At 37.4% G+C, this 18,179-nt stretch overlaps 2 protein-coding genes across 9 annotated transcripts in view; one reads left to right on the top strand and one right to left on the bottom strand.

The window, feature by feature from the left end:
- DNTT (DNA nucleotidylexotransferase) overlaps positions 1 to 18,179 on the bottom strand; it is a 130,085-nt gene that overhangs the window by 101,980 nt on the left and 9,926 nt on the right. For 2 of the 5 annotated variants that reach the window (XM_064430942.1, XM_064430947.1), the window contains exon 2: positions 6,280 to 6,520. The exons of 2 other annotated variants lie outside the window; for them this stretch is intronic. The gene's annotated coding sequence lies outside the window, so the exon portion shown is untranslated. Of the gene's footprint in view, positions 1 to 1,615; positions 1,641 to 2,546; positions 2,661 to 6,279; positions 6,521 to 18,179 lie in introns of those variants that run through there. One more of the 5 variants, XM_064430946.1, reaches the window with a different exon arrangement.
- The window catches only part of BLNK (B cell linker), an 88,829-nt gene continuing 72,000 nt past the window's right edge, over positions 1,351 to 18,179 (top strand). For 3 of the 4 annotated variants that reach the window (XM_064430933.1, XM_064430932.1, XM_064430937.1), the window contains exons 1-2: positions 4,325 to 4,458; positions 6,285 to 6,347. In XM_064430933.1, coding sequence (XP_064287003.1) covers positions 4,384 to 4,458; positions 6,285 to 6,347 — 138 coding nt within the window. In that variant the 5' untranslated portion in view covers positions 4,325 to 4,383. Of the gene's footprint in view, positions 1,667 to 4,324; positions 4,459 to 6,284; positions 6,348 to 18,179 lie in introns of those variants that run through there. The other variant, XM_064430934.1, reaches the window with a different exon arrangement.

Here is an 18,179-nt window from a genome sequence, read left to right as displayed (position 1 = left end):
CCAAGAAAATATGCCACATACTAAAACTAGAACAACAGACATAGAAAAAACCCAGGTGACCATTTCATAACATGAAGATTTTCATAACTTTTGTACAAACATGCATATATTATGTCCTGTGATATATTATGTCTCCCTGCTACAGCACTGAATGCTCTCACAGAAACAAGGATGAAGGAAAACAGAAGCTGTGACAGAAAACAAGGAGACGGGCAAAGATCCATTAAGTTCTTAGGCAGGTGTAGCTCTCTTTGGCCTCTGAAAAACTCCTTAAATGACTTATCAAAATAATTTTAAAAATCTACTTCAGTCACAAAGGAAACTCAAGACTCTGGAACTGGGTTTTCATACCTCATCTATCTATAGGGCAAATATCTCCCCTTGAATGTCATGGGGGAAGGAGGAGAGCAAACTAGAGAACAGTCAGCCCAACTTCAAATCTCACAAATATGCAATTCAAATGTTGGGCCTCAATATACCTATAAATAGTTTCTGCAGTAAAACCTGACTTTTCAGGAACAAACTTTGTCAAACCACTCTCATTTCCTTCCTCATTATGATAGCTACCTAGATAAGGAGCACAAAGCCCATATTAAAATTGATGCTTTTATTAAGGTCCCACACAAAAATCATCACATACAAACTAGAGAAACATGATTAAAGCACTGTTTGTTGTAAGAGGTTATCTGACTCTCATTGAGAACATATTCTGTGAATCACTTCTAAACTGAAAGAGTATTTCAAGTAGAGTTCCACAGGGGTTTGTCCTGGTCTTAACTGTATTCAGGATTTTGTTAATAACATGGGCTCTGCATAGCAAGCATTCCTAAAATCTATCAGGATATTATTGAGTCAGAAGTGGTTTCCATGAGCTAAGGAGTATACTGGGACCAGTTTAGACACCTCATTTTTCAGAAAAATACAGCCAAATTGAAGAGTGTGCTGAAAGGGAAAAGACTTAAATGTTTCCCAAACTACTACTTATGAACAAATGCTCATGAAACAGGGTTGGCTCCTTCAGAAACAGCAGGATGTCTCAGTCAAGCCCATCTGGTGCTTAGACAGCAATAATCCTTACAAACAGACATTTCCTTTTGCTCCCTCCAGCAGAAGAGCACAAAATTTATTCTAGATCTCCTTCTTGCTGTTCCACTTAAGGACATCGTGAATCTGATGCATCTCCAGCAACTCAGTTTAAAAAATGGGTTACTGAACTGTTTTCCAAGACTGACCCAATTTCCTCTAGTTGTGTTTGATCCTGCCTCTCTGCTGAAGCCCTGCCAAAATCTCTCCAGGTCCCTTTCAGATTCTGTGATTTCTGTTGATTATGTTGCTTTTTTTATTTCATGTTAAATGAAAAAAAGAAAAAAGACAAAACCAATTAGCAAAACTTTTATCAAACTTCTAGACAGATAGCTGTAGGCAAGACTTCATTTTCCAATGTTCTTTATAGACTTATTTAGACTATGAGTATATTCTAGCTTTTTACTTTAAGAATGTTTTTCTCCCTCCCACCATGAATGCCAAGCCTGTCAATCACACTAACAACAACAAGATACATATGGGACAGTTTAAGGAGGAAGAGCAGACATGAGAAACTGCTCCTTTAACTTACTTGGAATCAACTCCAACATGTGTGCCTGGGAGAAAAAAAAATGAGTATGTGGTAAGTCATGTTACTTTCATTATTTTTGTATAAAATGGGAAAAAACGAACAGGGACAACAGTTCATATTTTCTGTACTGTAATGTTTCATTGACCTATTTTGCTCAAGTATATTTTCCCGGGGCAGTATTCCAGTGTTGCATCCAGTAAAACAAGTTGCTTGCTGCTGCTATGGGGTTTTGCAAAGCTGAACTCGACTGTGGAAGTTTTGAGATACATTTAACACATTTAGTGCTTATGTTCACGAAGATATAGAGAGTACTTAGTAGGACATGCCAGTGGTATGATCTAGGAAACAGTTTTAGACTGCTTTTTAGCTATGAAATCACAAATGGAGAACTTAATTTTAAAAAAGACAAGGAGCTACAAAAACTTGTTCTTTATGTTGCTTCCACATTTCAGACTCTAGGAAATGAACTTTAGCCAATATATAGTGTAAAGATGTGTTAACTGCTTGATATACAGGTTTTGTATGCAAATTAATTTCTCTTTAGAGGACAAAATACCTGGTGTATAAAATGCTCACATTTAGATTCCTCTGAAATTTGGTGGTGCTCAAGTACTAGATGTTCTTTTTCATTAGGGCTCAAAAAAAATGAAATTCCTTAATATATAGAATCAAATTTCTACCTTTTTTTGAGGAGTGGAATTGTAAACAGTGCAGATTAAAAGTGTTAATGTCTTCAGTAAGACACAAGTTTTTAAAATAGCAGATTATTCTCTGCACACATACCTAAATATATTTTTAAGCCTGCCAGGGTTCACAGCAGATCAGGAGGCTCCAGGGAATTTTCAAGTAGCAAGCGAGCCTGATCTGCCCTAGGCTAGTGCTGTTTCACATTCAAGTATCTAAATTCTGCTTCAAAATTTTATGTAAGCACCTGAAAGTTTGGAAAGAAACCATTTCTGTGGCCTGTCTTTATCTGGGGAACTCTGAAAGCCTCAGTATTCTGCTCAAGAACTCCTCCCACTACAGTCCTCACAGCCAACATGTGTCCAAGTGCACATATTTATTTGGGTTTATGACACCATGGAGGTGGTACATTCCACAGAGGAACTAGAAGTATGAGAGTACTAAGTAGAGTCAGTAATCAAATTTGTCATTCCCCAGACAGCAATTCTTGAAATAATCCCCTTGAGGGTCATGGAAGGCAAGTGGAAGTGCATGACAGTAGTCTCCATTTCTGTCACACTAAGGACAAAGAACTACAGCATCGGTTGAGCCAAGGGCAACACCAGCATCAAGAGATGAGATGCAGGATCCCAGATGAGCCTCCCCATGTCCCTGGTCTTTTTTTTTTTTTTTTCCCCCTCTTGTCATTATGTTTAATCTGACTAAAACACTAATGGAAAAATATTTCCTGCAAGTCTTACAATTCTCTTTGGTCGAAGCACCCATGCTACAGCCCTTTTGGGAGCAACACCTTCCCAAACAGATCTGCCTCATTCAGTGTTTATGCATTCTCATTCAGTCAGAGGCAGACTGCATAAACACCTAGCCTTTTAAGAGACTGTCCTAAGAGCCTAGAACACAAATTAAGGCAATGTCAACACAGAAGAACTAGCCGCAATCTAGTATTGAGGGAGAGCAGAGAGAAAACAAGTAAAAGAAGGAGGACACCTGGGCACAGCAAGGTGGGGCAGCTGGCAAGGCAGAGTTGCTGCTCACCCTGCAGCCCAGCAGGCAGGGCAGGAAGGTGACAGCCCCTGGCAGCCAGGGGCAGTTCTCAGCACTTCCAAAAATGCTGCTGGCCTGTTGGGGAGGAGGAGGAGCAGGTATGGCTGGCAGCACACACTGAACTGCAAAATTCTTAATGCACTATTTTTAATTTGCCTTTGAGATGCTCCTGAACTAGGACTGCTTACACCTACTCGGTAAGCAAACAGCCTGTACCACACAAATATCTGCACTTCGCATTATTCATGTTCCACACCTGATACCATCTGTTATTTGGTTGTTTCCTGTAAGCAGCCACTAAACCTGTAACTCACACATCTCCTACCCAGCTGCTTCCCACCTTCACAATTCCTGACAACTCTACAACAGAAAAAATCACTCCTGCACCCAAACTAGGCAAGCACAATTTCTTAAGGAATATATGCACCTCTCTCTTCTGCATACAGTGGAAATAGTATTGCTGTCTCCTGTCATCCAGGAAGATGGTGCCCCCTTGGAAAAACTCACAGGCACCACTCTGAAACACTGAACAACACAAAGCATCATGAAATTCAACATAATTTTTTCATAATATGCCAGCCAAGCACCTCTAAGGTTTTTCTAAGCAGGCCAAATTTAAGAAGCAAGAGCTTCAATCTTATTTCTGAAACTCTGGAAGTGGAGTTTTGCCAGATTCAGTGTTCTGCCAAGTCAGAAAATAGCAAAAAGGTATTCACTGGCAACAACTGACCTGTCAGTCACTCTAACAGTAAAAATACATGCAGGAAAATTTTAAGGATAGCACATGAGACACTAACTTTTTCAGTAATGACAGATATGTGCACATGTTGGTATAACAACCAGTTTCCTTATACTGGAACCACTCACACAAGAACATTGGTACTTCCTAAATCACCCTTTACAGGCGTTCACTTTAAATGACCAAACAGGAAAAAAGTTGCAAAAACTACTTCCTCCTCTGATTTCTACATCAGTAGAAAACAGTAGAGCAAGAGTTCAGTATTACTCATGCAGATCAAGTCTTTCTCCTGCATAGAAGCATGACCACAAAACTACCATCTCAAGAGGAGTTTGAGAACTGGACAGCTTTTCAAGTTGCAGATCTCTTAAGACAGGTACTGAATCTGTATGTAATACTTTAGAGAGTTCAGTCTACATTCAGCTAGCAGAAACACTTACTGGACTTATTCTTGAAAACCAGATATCCTACATCTAGCACAAATATTTAAAAGTGCTAAAAATAGTTTCATCATCATTTATTAATATGAGGTTTTTGGTACTCTCCTGTTTTCTATAGAAATCTAATTCATGGTAGACGCTAAGACCTCCAGCATTACAAACCATACAAAAAATATTTTCTCACAGGAATATTGCTTACAAGGGAAAAGGTATTTCATGCCTGAATTTATTTCGTGCTGGGAAAAAATAATAATTTCAGAGAAAGTATGTCTAGTTTTATATTGGAATATAGCTTTTAAATTTACAGCATGTCAATAAGAATCTACTGGTCATGTTTTCTTCTCAATGCATATATACAATCAGTAGTTGCTAGATGTTGTTTAAGTTTAATGTACTTGAACTTTTGGGGGAGGTTTGAGTCATTCCTTTGTTGGCTTGTATATTTCTTTGTTCCACAAGGTCCTTTCTAGTATATCTAAAATAACCTCAATTGCACAAAGTATTCCAAGCTCATTTCAAACATCTTTTAGTATCTTACTGATCTCCTCTCAGATACATAAAATATATCCTCCATGATACAGCCTTTTTAAATCACATTTTTCCTTTTAACTTGCTGAATACTATTACTCAGGTTTTAGAGTTCTACCTGTAACTTCTAAAGGTCATTCCCTGCAATTGGATGCATAATCTCATTTTTTATCTTTTGTTTGTTTTTCTGCAAGTTACTCCACATAATTTTGTATATAGGACTTTTTTTTCTTGTGTTTATTTGAATTCTATCTGTAAGAGCACCAATCTTTTCCAGTACCATCTTTACACCAACAGTAAGAATTCCTGGCCATTAAGGTTTCTCATCCTCTTCAGCTAAAGGAGCATACAATCTTTTTCAAGACAAATAATAATGCTATAAAGTCTTCCCACAGGAGTTCCTGTTTGATTCCTAAATTTTCTTGCCACTTTTCATGCATAGTAGTTAATTTCTTTTAAAAGCCACACTAAACCATCTAACACACTATGAGATTTTTCGGACATCTTCAGCCCTGACCCATTCTTTTCCACTTTTTAATAGGAAATACAATGTGTCAGTTATTTTTCCAAACTACTATTCAGGAGTTAGTTCTATTTCAAGATGTAATATTTCTGGACATTCTGTTTTAATTTTAATTTATAATCAACATCAACTTTGTTAAAAAACACAATTACCATAACCAAGTTACAGAAAAAAATCCTGTTTCTGAACCTGAATTCTTTCCAGCAATATCCATCATCATGGTAAGTACAAGACACAGCCCAAAAAGAAGCTGCCAAAGACAAGCAGAGCAAAACAAGGTTGGTAAACAGCCATGTGGGATGGTGACACGGCTACTGTTGAACTTTTGCCTCAGGTTACCTTCTAACCTGTTTCTAATTCTGGCTTATTATCCCACAGCAATCCAGAGTATTTCTGATGGGCTCCTTGCTCCACTTATATGACATTTGCTGCTTCGAAATTTTTTCTTGTCTACTCCATTAACAATTTCATTAGCCCTTATCCCCTGTAATGTTTCTTCTAAGAAAGAGGTAACACTGTGTCTTATCTCATATGTGAAAGTCACTGCCTAAGCATTACAGATACTCAGTATTCTTTTTCTAATTATCCTTGTCAAGTAGTATAACAATTTCCACAACCCTGAGTATTTGAGCATGGAAATATTAATAAGTTTGTTTACAAATGCCAAGTTTCACACTATTGTAATAATCTTGTCTTTTTTTCTCACCTCAGTTTGGAATGCCGGAATCTGCTGCGGTTGTAGAAAAACTGTGCATGAATGGATCTCATTTCTTGGTAAGCAAATATTCCATAAGAGCTCTCACTCAGATGTATTTCAGCTTGAGGATTGCACTCCTTACAGTGCCAGGAAATAATGTGGAATGTTTCCTTCTTTTTACACACTTCATCAATTGCTTTAATTTTGCATTTTAGTGGGTTGATTTACACCTCTGACTCGAGGAATCCCCCTACACAAAAGAAATCCCAGTCAGCCTTCCCCTGCTCCAGAGAAAGGGCAGATATGACCAGCCCTGCACACAGGTGTGGCAGGGGACAGCTCATGAAATATGAAGAGGTGGTGGGGCTTTTTAACAATATAGATATTTTAAAGCCATCATTTATGTAAAAGCTTTTTCATAATATTGCATGATTAAGAACATTTACCAGCACAGAACTGTACATAAATTTTATAGTAAAAGTTTAAAGAAACAATGTCTGAAAAATCTGATAATGCCCTTTCCTGACCTCCATAGAATTTTTTTGATTAGCATGTTTAATTGATTGCAACTAATTAGGAGAGAAGTCTGAAGGAACTCCTTGAGCTGCAGCAATTCCTCTATCAATAATACCATTTGTGTAGCTACTGCAGTAAAAGTTCCTTAAAATATATTTTAAAGGTAAAATTATTGTTATGGTGCATTTATGCACTGCAGAGATAATATGCTTGCCTGGCAATTCATTGCTCAACAAAACTGTTTCCTGGGTGCATCAGGAGTTTTACCTGCTGTTTGTTCTAACAAGAGTTTCAGTGCTGCAACATGATTCATGACACTGCAGGTCCTCCATGGCCACAGAGTAAAGCTGGTTTTACCAGCAGCTCACACCAATGTAGTCGGGCTGACAAAGCTGCCAAGTACACTCTGATGCCTGTCCCGTTCACCCATTACAAACCGGATCCCTAAAGGTGCTGCACTCTCCATCACGGGATGAGAGGCAGTGAAGTTAAAGCTAAGGGTGGATGTGGTAGCTTCCTGTGGCTCTGCAAATAAAGCTGCAGAGTAGCAGTGGACTGAGAAGTAATTTCAGATGTTAGTGGTAACATATTCAAAACACAAGTGAAAAAAGCAAGGAGAACAATAGATGACCTTTGGTGACAGTCTATGATAGAACTGTATGATTAAAACCAAAAGCACTTGCTAGTATATTCTCCAAACTATGTAGTATCGTCAAAATACCTTTAAAGGTTATTTTGCACCGCAGAAAACATGGCATTATACGTGTGACACAATGAGCAACATATATTTTTTTTGTCATTATTGAATGACAAAATTGAAACAGGCGTCACACACTGGTAGAAACTTTCCTACAAATTTCACATATTCTTTAATTGAATTGTTCAGTAGCATTGTCAACATGATAAATCTGCATGCTTGAAACAGTATTAATTATGACTATACTAAAAAAATTCAAATACCTATCTTTTTCTATCATTAACAGCCTTATTTGAGTAATTGTAATATGCTGTTCTCCTATGTACAAGCTAACCCATATATCAACTTAAAAGTAATTAAATCAACAGCCAAGTTTTTTTATTCCAAGCTCCTAGCCCAATATACAAGAAATTGGTACTATGCCAGAAATTAAATGTTCCTTATCTGCTACAAGGTGTGTTTTAAAAAGCACAGCCTTACTAGAGCTACCTTAGCATTATACAATAGAGTAACCATACGTTGGACATTTCCATTCAGAAAATCTGAGTTTTTCTACATTACATATAGCATGATTCCCTAACTGCGTCTACTGTTCTGTGTAGAGATGTTCAGAATTCAAAAATCCCAAAAAATCCTGAAGCTGTTATGTGTCTGTTAACTGTCTTTTGCAAGACCCTGAGGGTTTGCACTTCAGTTTATCCTTCTTATGATTATATAATCATATAAGATGAATATTATTTCCTTCTAGTCCTGTCTGCAAAGTCTAAACAGAAGCTCAATATCACCTTTACACATTGAGCTTAGAATCACTAGAGAAAATCTGACCATCTATCACTACACAGCAATGAACCAAAAAAAACTAAGCCAAAAACCCTTAAAACAAAACACTTGAACAAGCCTGTAAATAGACGTGACAGGTATACTTGTCACTGTCAAATTATTATTTGCATAATAATTTTTAAAAAGCAAATACAAGTTTGCTGCTGTGTGTGCACAGAGACCCTGTGCACACATGGAGATCTCACATGTGCAGTGTTTGTGTGTCTAGCAAAAGTTAGATGAATATTTAGATAGAGATCTAGTTTTGCTATGAGATCTGTTAGGAATCACCAGAAAAGTGAAAATTCCTTTTAGCCTGGCAGATAAAGAAGAAAGCAACACTGTGGTATCTGACATGAGAACACAGCGAGCTTCCCCCACTGCATGTTCAGAGATGCCCAAGTTGCTGTTTTACCTTTGCATCAGCTGAAGGATTGTCTTCCATCCCAGCTGCAGAAGACATATCTGAGTGCCTGTGAAGGCAGAGAGGGCACCCCAAGGGGAGCCACCCCAACACCAACCAATCCCAGCCTTCACAATTCCCAGCCAAGCCCTTCTTCTCACAGTGTGACTCCTCCAGCCTGCCCCAAACCCCTGCTCTGGCACTGACCCCTAAGCACACGCGGTACAGGGGGTTTGTGCCAGTGAGATATGCCAAAACCCAGAGGTAGTGCCAGCCTGCTTCTGGGCAGCACTGGAGGGAAGCTTTCCTGGAAAGAAAGATCTGCAGCCAGCACACTGCACTTTTATCAAAGATATAAACACCAACGCACCAGATGTGCCTTTATTTCCTGGTTTTCCAGTGAGGGCACTCATCTTTTTAATTTTTCCAAAGAGGAATGTTGTCAAATGTTGGGAAAATGCTGCAGAAGGTAATTATCCTAAAGCTTGCCACTGAACCAACACAAAATGACTTAGGGAGCCATCCTGCACAAAATCTTTCATGTCAAATGCAAACTGCATTTTATTTGAAAGTGAATCAGACATTTATCAATAGTAAGGTCTTTTTGAACTTTAAAGTGTTCAGAGTCATGCAGGCATTATAGCCACAAAATCTGTGATAAGTTGGCCACAACACCTTAAATTGATTTTACTGCCTTCAGAATTGAAATAATCAACATTTATATGGTCATTTCTTTGAATATTTTTTGCCTTTGAGTGGCTAAAAACCAATCATTTTTATGGTAATATCATATTCTGGTTTATAAACATACTGAGCATCCAAGTGAACTTTTATAGGAAACTAAATTACATGCATTTCATAAAAATTTAGAAGTAATAGGTCTTCTTTTACACTTCTGTAGAATCTAAAAACACAAAAGGTTGGTATATTAGATCTGAAGTGTACCATGCAGTTTCATTTTTCATCAATAGTACCATACTTGTGATAGTTGCTCAATATGCAGGTCACATCTGAGTGATGCTAATCTAGTCCTAATGTGCAAATCAGCATTAAGCCACAGCTGCATTGCACAGAGCATATTATATTCTCTGTTGCTTTTTAATGTCTGAACTTACTACACTGTGCTCCTGGCTTTTCAGTTCCCTCTAAGTGTAGGTTGCTTGTTTGATGTTTTTTTTTTTAATTCTGCTTTGAATTCCCAGTGACAGATTGAAAAAGATCTAAAAACAGGGAAGTTTTACTTGAACTTCAGAACTGAAAATAGGAGACTTTCTTATTAGATTTGTATATAGAAATTTACTAAAAGAAATATAAACATAGCAAAAATGGTCAGGCATTGATTCTAAACCACTTTCATGTATTTCTCCTCTGTCTTGCTCTTTCAAAATGTGTTTTGAAATGCATGGCTGGAATAGGAATGCCCTGGAGAAAACCAGAGCCATGTTATCCACAAATACTCTATTGGGGATTTTTGAATAATATTTTTTAAATGGAACCTGTGTCTTCCTGTGGGAGATTCCTGACTCCCTGCCAGTGCAAAACACTGCCAGAGCTTGTCAGGTTCAACTCACCGAGCCTGTCCTTTGACATCCATTTCTGTCAGCATTGCTACTGAGAAAAAGCAGCTCTTGTCCGGAAAAAGCAACCCTGGTCTCACTTGGGTGCTCCCTCCCATCCCTGCAATGCAGAAGCAGCAGACAGGAAAGCACAGGAGCCACATCTGCTTTCAATAGCAACTACAACAACCAAACACACCACACCTAGAGCTCTTCTGCTGCTATTGAAACCTCCCACCTTCCCCAGTTTCACCTAAAAGAATATTTCCCAATGATGGGAGTGATATTTTCACAGCATAGTATATGGGAATAGATGGAAAGACATGAAAATTGGTTTAGGTGGCTTGGATATCTGCTTGTTAAAAAGATAACTAGCATCAGGTTCTGTTCAGATTGATCTGACTTCCACCACTGTATACTTAGTTTTACAAATAAAATTAAGACCATGAATGCCTTAAATTTCCAGAGAGGGGGAAAATTTCTTTTCTAGGTCCTATATAAACAAAAGAAATTAAAGACTTACTAAGTACATTCTTATAAGCTAATTCTTCTGGGAAAGAGCCAAAAGAGTCTTGCAGTGTTTTCTCTGGGTGTCAAGCAAGGATGGAAAGCTTAGGTAAGGTCAGAGAAGCATGGTCCCAGGTGCAGGTACTGTTGAGTCCCACCCATGGGCTGGCTGTTGACACCTTAATGCCCCAAGTGCGCATCCAAGGTTCAATAATACACTGCATATCTCAGAAAGCAATAAAATAAGCTTTTTGCAGTGACACAAAATTTTAATATTAATGTTTTGGCATACCCAATTGTTTTGGAAGTAGAAGTGATGTAGGCATTGTTTGTCCTGCCTTTGGCAAGCACACAAGGTTACCATGGCAAAAAAGGGATTGCTCACCACAGAAAACTGATGTTACAAAAGTACACATCTTCAGCTACAAAACAAAATTAGGTTGTGTAACTACATTAATTTAGTTGCGTTTTTACACAATTTTTGTTCTTCTGATGTTGCTTTCTCCTATTTATCTACCATCTGCCACCCTCCGCCTTTGCATTTCACAGTGACTGAGCCCCTCTTCACCCACTCTCCTTTAAACCTCCTTGCCTTAAGTGCCTTCCAAAACCTAGTGCTTTGTTTCTGCTCCTCTTTTAGCCAGGGCCTCCTTCCCTTTGCTCCTTAATTAGGTTCTATTGGTCATGGCTTGAAATTTCTCCTACTGACATTCCTCATGGATTTACACTCCTTCAGGCTCGCCTCATTTCCATTTTTCGCAGATGTAAAGGTTTCCTTGTCAGAGGCAGCAGAAGTGGCTTTGATATCAAAAGTATTTTTTTCAGAAAGACCTTAATTTCCAGGTATTTCTACAGGCTGTGCTCACTTTCTCAATGAAGAGTGGATAGTAGTAGGAGCTGGGCACCCTAAGAGCTGGGTCTCTTTTGTGCAAAGAGAAGTGATCTTAGCACCTATCCCTTTAGCAAGCACTTCACAGGCTTTGAAAACGCAGTTAAAATAAAGCTCTTTAAAATGAAAGTTTTCAGGGCAGGAAGAAACTGAAAATAGTTCCTTCTCCAGGGAGACAGATGCAAAGCATTAAAAGAGAAGGCAGAAAACATAACAAAGAGTAGAGTAGTGCAAGCTTTGCCCCCGAGCAGCTCTTGCAGAGATGCAGTGGGGGGCAGAGCAAAGGGCCAGGTAAGAACAGCTCCCTGGGTCCCCTGAACAGCAGCAGCTGCCAAGTCCAGAAGGCTTTGGTTCTGTTTCTTCCTGTTTCTAACCAAATAGGAAACTGTTTCTGAAAGCAGAATCAGTTACTCATAGTCATTTCAAGAAGAAAATCGTAAGAACAAGTCTTAGAAAGAAGACAAATGTTGTTTAACTTACGTAACTAGAAGCAAAGAGCCACCCTAAAGAGTCATGGGCTAAAAGAAATATTTTACAGCTAAACACCTCTGCTGCTTATCAATCACTTTCAACCAGGTCGTAAGGTACAAGGGTACTACACATTCATGCATCATCAAAGCATAAGACAACAGTAAAGTAAAAGCAAAATTTCCATATTTATCCTTATTCTCAAAAAAAAAGGGCAAAAGAAATATGAAGCTGGATTACTGAACATAGATATAATTTCTGAAATCTAGGGCGCTGTGAAAACACACATCATTCTTGGCACACAAGAACACGTGATTTTAGCTATCAATTTATTAGTTAAATGTATATGTATATGAGCAAATAAAACACTCAAAAGAAATCATTAGACTGAGATACAAAGTCAAACATCATTATCACTGGATTCCCATGATAGTTAGCTTAGAAACTGAATTTTATCCAATCATTTTGAGTTATTTTCCTGCCAAGTATTTTCAAATATCTCAAAAGCAACTTAATAAAATTGTCTAATGTCATAACCCAGAAATGGAATCCTGCAGTAAAAAATCCTGTGCCCATGCAAAAGTATTTCTTGCAGGAGTAGCCCCTTAATTTTTTTTCTGTGACAGAAGAGTATTTCTATTGATATTCCAATGCTACTGCCAGAAATTATTTGTACACATTTTTTTTGTTTGTTATGCAGTAGTTGCAAAGGATGCTAAGTGCTTGTCTGCTTTCCAGTCTTTAAGCTCCAGCACACAACAATTCAATTGAATTTTAAATGTCATGATAGTCATAATTACATTAAATATGGATTAAAGGAATGTCTTTTGACACAGAATTCTTTGTTCTTAAAGTTTGATGATAATTTTAAATGTTAAGTTTTGTGTACCTTTCAAGTTCAGGGAACATGAAAAAGAATGTGAGAAGTTGTGGAAATTAAGCCACCGTGTCATAGTTTCCAATGTGGACTTTGTAAGCCCTTCACTGAAAAACAGGAAAGCTCCACAGAGCCTTGAGCTTTGTAATTTTTTATTTCCTCCTATTTCTGTTTTGTTCAAGTATCCTAGTTATAAAAGTGCACCCCTTGTTTTGAGAATTTGTGGTTAGAAGGATCTTCATTTTGGTTGCTTTTGTACTTTTTCCTTCATGAAAGATCAGGAGATTTTTACAATGCATGCAAGTTGCTTCACAATACCAATGTCCAAAATCATTAGTAACATTTAAAAATTGAGCCAGAAGCTATAATCACTCCCCCATTGTTAAATACCAGCTGCTAACCATTTCAGAAATCTTCTAGCATGCCTAATCAGAATTTAGTCCTTCTGCTTTCACATTATCTGTTTCCAATACAGAGCTAAAAAATTCCTCATTCTCTATTATTTATTTCATCCTTAAAGGGGTGGGTGGAGAGGGGCACAGTAGTGCTCTTAACCTGAGAGTTATTTCCAAAGGCTTCTGGCAAAATACACTTCTCTGCAGCGAAGACTAAAGCCAGCTGAATATTAGCAATTCTCATGAGAAAGTATGAACAAAGTTAAAAATTGATGTTGTAGAGGAGTTTTTCCAAGAAAGGGCTCTGCTGGTTTGGAAAGGTGAACTCATGTACAATTCCATGGAAAACAAGAAAACCCTGTGAGAGCCACAAAATATAGCAGGGAGAAGGGACTCCTTGGGAATGAGCTGAAGAGAGTCTGAAGTTTTAAAAGTTGTCTGTTTCTACCGAGTTCAGAAAGGCAGAAATTAATCAGCCTTCTATGGAAGAACAGGATTGCATTATGTACAGCTGACTAAGTTTCCATAACAAACAGAGGGAACCTGGAAAAGCCTCTAATATTAACATTTTATTTGAGGGATTGATGTGAGGATGATTATGCCAGGACAGTTCTGCTCGTAGATTTTCACTTAGACACCCTTGTAGCCTAAGATTTAGATATAACCCACAATAACCTGAACACATTTTGCTAATGCTGACTGGGCTACTATGGCTGTATTGAAAAGCTTAAGGCACCTAAAATGAAAGTTCATGAAGTCTGCAATGCAATGTTATAGAAACTAGAAGCATTGAGGAAGTTACCAAGGGCCAGGGATTTTCCCTTAGTAAAATGAAGCCATCCTGGCTTTTTTGCAGGCTGACATCTGCTCTGAATAAGCATGATGATATGGGGAAGGGGGAAAAAAAGCAAACACAACAGGAACACCAAGCCTATAGGTTGCTACTAATGTAGTGACTTCTGAATTTCAATGTAATATTGTATTTAATTTAAAATGATCAGCAGGTCTTGCAAACCTGTCAGTTTTCAGCATACTGCTAAGAGCAAAAGCTTCCAGCCATTCCTAGAATGGCTCAAAAGACACTATTAAATATTTATCAATCTTTCCATATGTAAAAATGCATGGAATTTGCCCACAATAAAAAATAAAAACAAAACACACACAAATGCAATTGCAGAGATCTTTAATGAGTTTTCCTCAATGCCAATTTCATGCATAAGCACAGACCTTACCATTAGGGAATCTGGCTTGGAGTTTGGGTTGGACTGCTGGGAAACCACATCACACACTGGCGCTCAGGAAGAGGCATGTTGGAAAGAATTTAGAATTCCCAGAGGTCCTACAAAACCAGTGCTTAGAAGAATAAGAATTTCAATCATTTCATGTATTTTAGGCCCCTGGAATACTGAAGAGTAAATTCTATTCAAAATTCACATTACTGTGAATGCAGAAACACAGCTTCTATTTGTAAGGTATTTGATTTTTTCTAGGCACTATTACCTGCAGCATTTGACTCCACATTAATAAGCAGTTAGGCACAAAATTCCTACAAAATATATTTTAAATTGTTTATTAATATTCTTTCAACTTGCTAGAGAAGATTTTTATTTTGTTTCTTTGCTTTTCTATTTATTTCTTCCAATATTCCTGTGTAGCTGGGTTTTTTCCCTTAACAGTTAAACTATTTTGTCCCCTGATACTTGAATGCAATTTACACTTTTAAAAGGTGTTATTATCTGCATTCATTGCAACAGAGCCCTTGAAAAGCATAAGACAGAGAATTATTAAATCCTTACAAATGCCATGGGGTTCATTTCTCATGGTATGACCCTGATAGAGTAAAAACTTGATTTTCTATCAAACTTACTTAAATGTCCCATTAGACATCTAGAACATCTAATCAGCATAATATGAGTAGGCAGGGTGCTTAACCATCTGAATGTAGGATGAGATACAAATGAATTGAACAAGTCATACAATTTTTTGGTTAAAAAAATATACAGGCATTAGACTGCAAACATATGTTATCTATTTATAGCTGATGACCTATTTTACCCACTCAGAACTACTCAAGGCAAATGCTGACGTTTACCCTTAACCCCTAGTTTCCTGTGAATGGGAAAATGCAACATTTCATTTGTGTTTTATATAGTCTGGGCCCCATAGTATGTAAAAAGCAGATTAGAGAAATGTCTGTATGCACCACCATTACACTGTAAGTGACAGAGACTCTTCACTGGAACAAACAAACAAACCAACCTCAAAACCTCACTCTTACCTGAATGTTTTTGATTCAGGTTACATCAGAGTATCTGAAATGCATCTGTACAAACACACCACCGAATTTTGAAGAGAGAGCAGGAAAAAAGGGCAAATAAATTCTGTAATAGTATCCTCCCCAAAGCCTGGGGTTTATTTGGTCATATATACACTTTCCAAACAGAAATTCCTCTACTGACAAAATTTCAGTGTTTTTTAGAACTGTACCATGCATTATTTATGGTGTTATCGTTTCTTCCTTTTCCCTGTCCAATTAAGTATTCTTGAACTTTACAGTGTAGAGCTACATTTTCTGTTGGGTCTTGAAGGACTTTTGTTACTGTGCTCATGAATAAATTCAGAAATACATAAACTGAGGAACTCAACAATTAGGTCATAGGAGTTTTTTTATGTTGTGCTATGGTTTTCATCACAACACAAACCACCACATTTGTTCCAAATGTGATAAATATCCATTTGGTCAGCACAGATAAAACTGGTATCACTTCACATTGGCAAACAATAGCTGAACTTCCACAACATAACATGAAGTACGGTTGCAACATCAAGAGTTTCTTGCATATGATTTTGCCTTTGTTGAGCTTCAGCTTGAAGTAACCTCAACTTGTGAATTTTAATGAGCTAAAGCCAAATAGAACCACTTTTGTCATGTTAAACAGTACCCAGATTCACTGACACTCTCCAAAAGCCTGGCTATCAGTCAGGTCAACAACTCTTCCAACATCCAGCTCCTGACCGTGTGCACCTCATACACATCTGAATGAGCTGCAGATTCCCTCTCTCACACACGGGAATCTGTAGTCATTTTACAAACATATTACAGTGGGAAATGCCAGGGTCACTTGGCAGATAATGCAAAAGAAGGAAAAATATATTTTGTTTTTCCTTATTTAAGTGTTCTAGAAAACATCTGGTCATACTATGCAGGGTAATTACAGTCACATGTAAAAAGCATTAGAAAGTACTAAGCAAATAAAATATATTTTTATTACTCAATGTTTTATTTTTCTGGACTAAAAATACAATATTTCTGTTTAGGTTTATGTAGAAGGTATGCACCACTATGGGTTATTTCTTTAATTTATATGGACAAGTTTCTTAATTGATTTTGTTTTCTAAGTCTGCATGTCTGAAGTTTAAAATCTCTGCTTCCCCCGTCTCCAAAAAAAATAAGTGAATATAAAATACAGATTTAGCGATAACACCCATCCATTTCATCACCATCTTACATTATTAGGGAATTTAATTTTTTTCATTTTCTACTTTTATTGCACCAGAAATGGCTAAAAGTAGTTGGAACCTATAATTGAAGTTATGGTCACAGCTAGCAGCTTTAATCACTAGAATGAATGTGGAAATGCATGCTAAAAAACAGTACTGAGTATTTTTTGAACTATGAAGAAACTTAAGTAATCAAAGTTGCCCAGTTTTATCCAAAAAAGTTTTTATTTTGCTTGTGGTCAATTAAAAAATAACTGGATTCACATTGATATTGAACTCATTACAAACCTTTTAACACAGTGGGGGATTAACTTCTAATAGACAAACAATTTGCCAGAAATTGATAATTGGCATATCAAAATTCAAATGTTCTCTCTTTTTGTTCTTTTCTGTTTTACAAGTGTATATGCCCAATTGTAAGGATGGCTGTTATGTAATATGATCATTATTGCCTCTTGACTTTCACAAATCATCAAATCATTTAGAGAGCAGCATATGTATTTTTTATATTGGTGCTCAGTGTTCATACAATTCCTAGTTTGCTTCTGCATGTAAACAACACTACGCGATAGTCACTCTGCACAATAAAATTCTTCAAAACCTTGATTAAAGCATTTAAACGTAAAAAGTGGAAATATTCACTCTAAGCTAAATTTCAGTATTAGTCAATGGTTTGAGGGTGAGAAAGGGAGAGACAAAATTAACCAACAGTGACTTTTTCCTAAAAAAAAAAAAAAACACTCCCACACACAAGGAAACTGGGGTTAGGAGAGTAATTTGAAGTTAACATGATGGTCACATTCATCCCAGCATAAATTTCACAGGACAGGCTAATATTAGGACTGTTCAAAAATATGTGTATTGTTTTCCTGGAATGAGCTTCTTTTGGAAGCCGTGTGAATCTTCAGAAATTACTAGGATGTGAAAGGACATTTGCATGCACAGTTTTGACCTCTTCTCTTGCTCTTTGTCGGTTAATATATCTCAGCTGGTTTGTCTTTTAACATTCCAAAACTTCCAGTAGCTTTCAAAGTGCAACCTTTCTTAAAGAAAACATGCTGCTTTTCCTTTCTCCCCACACTCTGAACTCTGCACAAACTTGGCAATAGATTTAAAGACATACTGCTCCAAAATGGTGCAATGGTAGCATCCTGAAACTCAAGCGTTGTTTTATGAACTGCCAGGAAAGGAAAGAGTGTCTGTATGTCAGTGGAAATTTGGAGTTTCTTGTAAGCATTTAATCTTGGCTGTCAACAACATGTTGGGTCATTGACTTATAAA

Source organism: Passer domesticus, chromosome 8, assembly GCF_036417665.1.
Source record: "Passer domesticus isolate bPasDom1 chromosome 8, bPasDom1.hap1, whole genome shotgun sequence".
NCBI lineage: Eukaryota > Metazoa > Chordata > Aves > Passeriformes > Passeridae > Passer > Passer domesticus.
Note: the sequence above shows the minus strand (reverse complement) of the source record. Positions and strands in the feature narration are given on the sequence as shown.